Source organism: Zingiber officinale, chromosome 11A, assembly GCF_018446385.1.
Source record: "Zingiber officinale cultivar Zhangliang chromosome 11A, Zo_v1.1, whole genome shotgun sequence".
Lineage (NCBI taxonomy): Eukaryota > Viridiplantae > Streptophyta > Magnoliopsida > Zingiberales > Zingiberaceae > Zingiber > Zingiber officinale.
In genome coordinates this window covers 1,570,853-1,576,768 of record NC_056006.1, presented here as the reverse complement: position 1 = coordinate 1,576,768, position 5,916 = coordinate 1,570,853, and the positions used below count along the sequence as shown (strand labels likewise).

General features: G+C 36.5%; 1 protein-coding gene across 1 annotated transcript; it reads left to right on the top strand.

Moving 5' to 3' along the window:
* The first annotated feature begins 3,737 nt into the window (after positions 1–3,737).
* On the top strand, positions 3,738–4,820 carry LOC122032801 (putative wall-associated receptor kinase-like 16). Its single transcript, XM_042592114.1, has one exon. The coding sequence runs from the start codon at positions 3,738–3,740 to the stop codon at positions 4,818–4,820; it is 1,083 nt and encodes a 360-aa protein (XP_042448048.1).
* Positions 4,821–5,916: the final 1,096 nt, after the last annotated feature.

Genomic DNA, 5,916 nt, shown 5'->3' with positions numbered 1-5,916 from the left:
ATACAATCACTAGAGTTATCCAATTTACTTCCTAACAATAGATTAATGTAATTAAGTAGAAAAGGTAACTTAGAAAGTCCCGTTAAAGAGATATCCTCTGTCACAGGATCCCCCGGCCATATAATCGTTAGATTACACAAGTCACTTCCTAATATTAATTTGGGAAAAACTTCTAAAACTCCAATTATCCTCCCTAGTAGAGAATCGGTCACCATTTCAAGGAAACACTGTAGAAAGTAAGGGATACCTTCTGTCACAAGGTCCCATGATCTTACAATTTAAGGTCCTTCCTCTACATGGTAATCAAAACTCTACATCTTAATATATTGATCTCACACACATTTTATCAAACACATGCAAGGCACCACGCATAAGAACAAGTTATAAAACATATCATAGCATAAGAAAATATCCAAATACATAGTTCATACATTAACATCGTATCACAAATACTCCCTACATCCTAAGAATAAGAGGATCTACTACATAGAGAAGGAAATACAACCAAGAGACAAGAATTAAAGCAATTTATAACTCAAAACATAAAGAGAAGAGAAGAGAAGGTTTATTCATATAGTGTTGGTCTTTTTGGATGCAATCCTTGCTCCGGAGGTGGACAAATCGGCAAAAATGAAGCTTTTACGGTTCCCCCAAGGGGGAGAATCCTTCCTCAAGTAATAGGGGCGAGCCTCAAGCCAAAGATAAGTAAAAAGGGGGGAAAAGTCCCTTAAATAGAGCAAGGCACGGGCTAGGCACGGCCCATGCCACGACCTTATGAATCTACACAGCTGGAAGTTGCCTTGACTCTGGTCCGATGGCACGACCATGTGGATTCCACGCGGTCGCAACCTGCTTCATTTATGAAAATTCCACACGGCCGCAACCTGCTTCTTCTTTGGTTCATTGACACGATCGTGTGAATTCCACACGGTCGGGGCTTACTTGCTCTACTTTGTGACACGACCGTGTGAGTTCACAAGACTAGAGCTTTGTCCTCCACTAGGCATGTGGCACGGTCATGTGGGTTCACATAGCCTGGTTTTACTTTGGCTCTACTAAAGAGGCATGGCCGTGTGATTTCACACGACCATGTCTCATGGCCCCTGGGAAGAAAACTTGACCCTAACATGACCCTAGCATAGCTATGTCTCATGGAAACATCTTTTAAACTATCTACACATGGTTTTTTCTAGTTTTAGTTTTCATCAAAGTTATAGATCGTAAAGTTATCTACATTTTGGTATATAGAACATCCTATATCTCCAACGAAGCAAAAAGTTATGACTATTTTAATTTCAATCTACAATATAGAAAATTTCACACGCCCGTGCCTTTTTTTCAGACATGGCCATATCTAAAAGGCATGGCTAGAGCTTTGGAAAAACTTGATTGTCATATGGCTGTGCCTCATAGGCATGACCCAGATCTTTTGGAGGCTCTAGACTTCGTTTAAGCTCTGTTTTCTGTCAAATTTCTTCCGTAGGATCATGCACGTGTCAAGGAACATGGGTAGAGCGTATTCCTTTATTAAATATGCAATTTTAAGATCTTTTGAAAGCCTTTTCCTTCATGTATGTTTCATGTGAGCTAGCTCTTTCCTCCGACTTCACATTTTAAGTCTTTTTACTCTATTTTTGCTCCAAAATATGTCCTATCAATGAAAACAAGTAAAATGTATATCTTCGAATAAAAGAAGTGAAAATATGACATTATAATAAAATAGAGTGCAGTAAACATAGATTATACTTATGAAATACAAATAGATGTGTGTTAAAACATGCATAAAAATATATATAATTTGCGCACATCACACTTTTAGACTTAAGCTTTTGCTTATGCTCAAACAAAAACTACAATTTAGACTCCAGTGACTAAATATTACATCATAATCTCAAGTAAATCGATATAATCCTATCAAATAATTTCATTGATGATGAAATACAAAAATTACTCTCTGTACTCAGTGCTGACAAATAAACATACACAAATGTACTTATTAAATATAAACTATTCTGACTTTATCTAAATATTCACAAGTACTTGTAAGTAAATATACGCAAATGTTCAATTATAAATATTAATATAATTATTTCCGTTGATCAACTATTTTAGATGATGATTAATGTTTAACAATTTTTTTTTTATTTTTTTCATATGTATTTATATATTTGTACGTGAGGTGTACGAAGTCTTTACTTGAACTTGGACTTGTTTATTCTACTGTAAAATTGACTATGATATCCCTTATAATCTGTCTTTAAATTATATAAAAAAAATTAAATTAAAGGATTAATTTATAATTGACCGTTAACTTGATTAGAAGATGAGAAAAGATTTTTTTATAACATATATCCGTTGAAAATTGATGTCTTATTTTATTATAATAAATCTGACTATATCTAATTAATTGGGTATCTGTATCATAGAGTCGTTTTAGTGGTCCCTTAGGGGACCGTCGATAAGCGATCTACAGCCTGAGCGTGGCAAAGAGGCAAGGGCTATAGCCTATCGCGGTACACTCACTGAAGGCACGTACAAAAGTCGACGCTCCTACTTTTCAAACATGATTGTACATATAGCATGTCCAAGAACATACGATATGATATGATATAGTTTAGTAAGTATTGCAGCAAAAGTGATACATGTATTTTAGTAAGTATTATGGTAAAAGAGTGAATAAATTTGTCCTTAATGTCTTTGTCAATTCGTCTCAGGATCAATACGGAGGAGGTAAATCATAGGCGGTTACTAGTCTTTAGAATAATGACTAGTCTATAAGGGAGGTATTTACCTTGATTTTACCGAGATTCGAACTCCAGACTTCATTATGACAACACTTCATGTGCTAGTCACTAGACCAATCCGAAGGGACGTGTATTTTAATAAGCATTGGTGGTAAAAAAGACGAATATACTCGCTCCCAGCGCCTCCGCTAACCCGTCCTAGGGCCAACACGGAGGAGATAAATCATAGACGACTACTAGCCTTTGGAAAAATGACTAGCACATAAGGGAGACGTTTATCTCGGCTTTGTCGAGATTCGAACCCCAGACTCCATTAGTGGCAACACCTCATGTGCTAGCCACTAGACTCATCCAAGGGGATGCGTATTTTAATAAGCATTGTGGCAAGTAAGGCGAATATGCTTGCCCCCCCGCCAATCCGTCCCAAGATCAACACGGAGGAGGTAAATCACGGACGACTACTAGCCTTTGGAATAGTGACTATCACATAAGGGAGACATTTACTTTGACTTTGTCGAGATTCGAATCTCAGACCTCATTATGACAACACCTCATGCGCTAGTCATGCATGAGACTCATCCAAGGGGACAGAGTATTTTAATAAGCATGTGGCAAAAGGCGATTCGCTCGCCCCCAGCGCTCCCGTCAACCTGTCCCTAGGTCAACACGGAGGAGGTAAATTACGGATGACTACTAACCATTAGTGCAAATGACCAAGATATGAGGGAGATTATGCTCGGTCACGTCGAGTTTCGACTCCAAAATCTCATATGATAACACCCCATATTTTAATCATCGCACCGCCCCGAGAGAACTAGTATTTTAATAAACATGTTATATAACGAGGAGGGTTACAATTGGCTTATCGATCAGCTAATTAGAAGCTATGCATTCAGCAGCGGCGCTCGCCATGTCTCTGCTCCTCTCCCTAAAGCCACTGCTGCTGCTACTTGCAGTTGCATCTGCTGTGCCTGATGACAGATGTCAAACGAAATGCGGCGACGTGGAGGTCACGAATTAGAGGAAAAGATGAAGTTAGAAAAAGGCCACAACAAATTTAAGATATTTGGAAGCAAAGAATTAGAGAAAGCAACAAATCATTTTGATGATAAAAATATTATTGGGAGAGGAGGAAATGGAGTTGTGTATAAAGGAGTTTTGGAAAACCAAGATGTTGTTGCCATAAAGAAACCTAAGATTATCAATGAGGATTTGAAGAAACAATTCGGAATAGAGACACTTATTTTATCAGATGTTAACCATGTCAACATAGTAAAGCTCTTGGGTTGTTGTTTGGAGATGGAGATGCCATTGTTGGTCTATGAGTTTGTCCCAAATGGAACCTTGTCTGATTTAATTCATAAAAATGAGAACCGAGCGCTAGTTTCCTTGGATACTCGACTACAAATTGCTTATCAGTCTGCTGACGCTTTGGACTACTTGCACTCAAAAGTTTCACCTCAAATCATTCATGGGGACGTGAAACCTTCTAATATACTTTTAGATATGGATAACACAGTAAAAATTTCAGACTTTGGAGCTTCAAAGATGATTCCCAAGGGGGAAAAACAATTTGCTACATTATTGCAATTCACTCATGGTTATATTGATCCAGAGTGCCTGATGACATATGCTTTGACCTATAAAAGTGATGTCTATAGTTTTGGTGTGCTTCTCTTGGAACTATTTACAGGTAAGAAGGCCATTAATTTTGCAGAATCTGAAGAACAAAGGAGTTTGGTGTCGACTTTTGCTATGTTCGTGAGTGAAAAAAGAGTTTCAGAGATCTTAGACAATCAAGTGAAATTGGAAGCTAATATGGAATTTATTCAAGAGCTTACCAAACTTATTAAGCAATGTGTAAAGTCAAATGGAGAGGATAGGCCAACCATGAAGGAAGTGGCCGAAGAGCTTTACAGATTGAGAACTCACAAGCAACATCCATTCGTGGTACAACAAGACGTTGAGGAAATGGAAAGCTTGCTCATTGAGTCATCAAATTTTAACAATGCTGGTTCCTATTCTAATTTCAGTACAGAGACCATATTCACTGAATGGAGCAATATGCAAGGCTGACTTCAACATCAAGTTGGAGACGTGGGCTCAAGTGGTGTTGCTAAAGGATCCTTTGTATGTTTGTGTATCTACTTTTCTAATCCCCTTATGTGTGTGTTTTCTAGTTTTTAATCCTATGTAGTTATGAGTTTACTGTCTAGTTTTCTAAGTAAGTTAGTTTCATATGAGTATTGTATAGAATTATCTTCACTTAATGTTACTCTTGAGTGTTAAATTGTGTTTAAGGTTATGTCTGTTATCTTTGTAATACTAATGCTATTTTTTTTTTCTTACTTGCTTTCTCATTTAAATCTTAAAAAAATTGGTTTGGTGTGAGCAAATTTATCTGTCCCAAGTGTGACCCTTGGTTCAATAAAAAAAAAAATGAACGAGGTAACATAGCATCTGAGGCGATTAGTATGGCTCCATGAAAGTTTTCTATGGATCATTAGGATAAATCGAGAATGTTCACATGAAGGCGATTCAGAAACCCAGCATTCCATGATTGACGTTTCATTTAGAGAAAAAATCCCGATAAATACATAATAACTAGGATCGAATCACAAATATTTGAATGACAACTTATCGCCCTTCCACTAACTTATCGCCCTTCCTCTAATATTTGAATATTAGAAGAAAAATATGCGTAGATGGATTTCATTTCTCTTTCTTGTTAAAATGTGAAAACTTTTTTACTATGAAATATTTTTCTTAATTTTACTTTTCACTTTTCCAAATAAACAGAGCATATTAAGTTTCAAACCAAATTGAAATGGATTGGATATCCACAAATGCTTAATTATAGAGCACTAACTATTATCATCCCAAATTAATTATGATTAATATTATTTATTCCCATGGCCAACTATTCTAGATGATGATTAGTATTTAACGAATGTATTTTATATTTTTATATATTCGGCGCAGGAAGTTATACGTTGACATGGACTTATGGATCAATTGAGTCGGGGATATATAGAGATTGATGATAACTCATGTCTCAATCTAGTTAATTACTAGTTGCAATCATGTATATGAGCCACAAGCAATGTGGAAAGATTAGCTAGAGCAATTCAAAAGATAACAACTGTATATGAAGAATCTGACAAAGTTGATA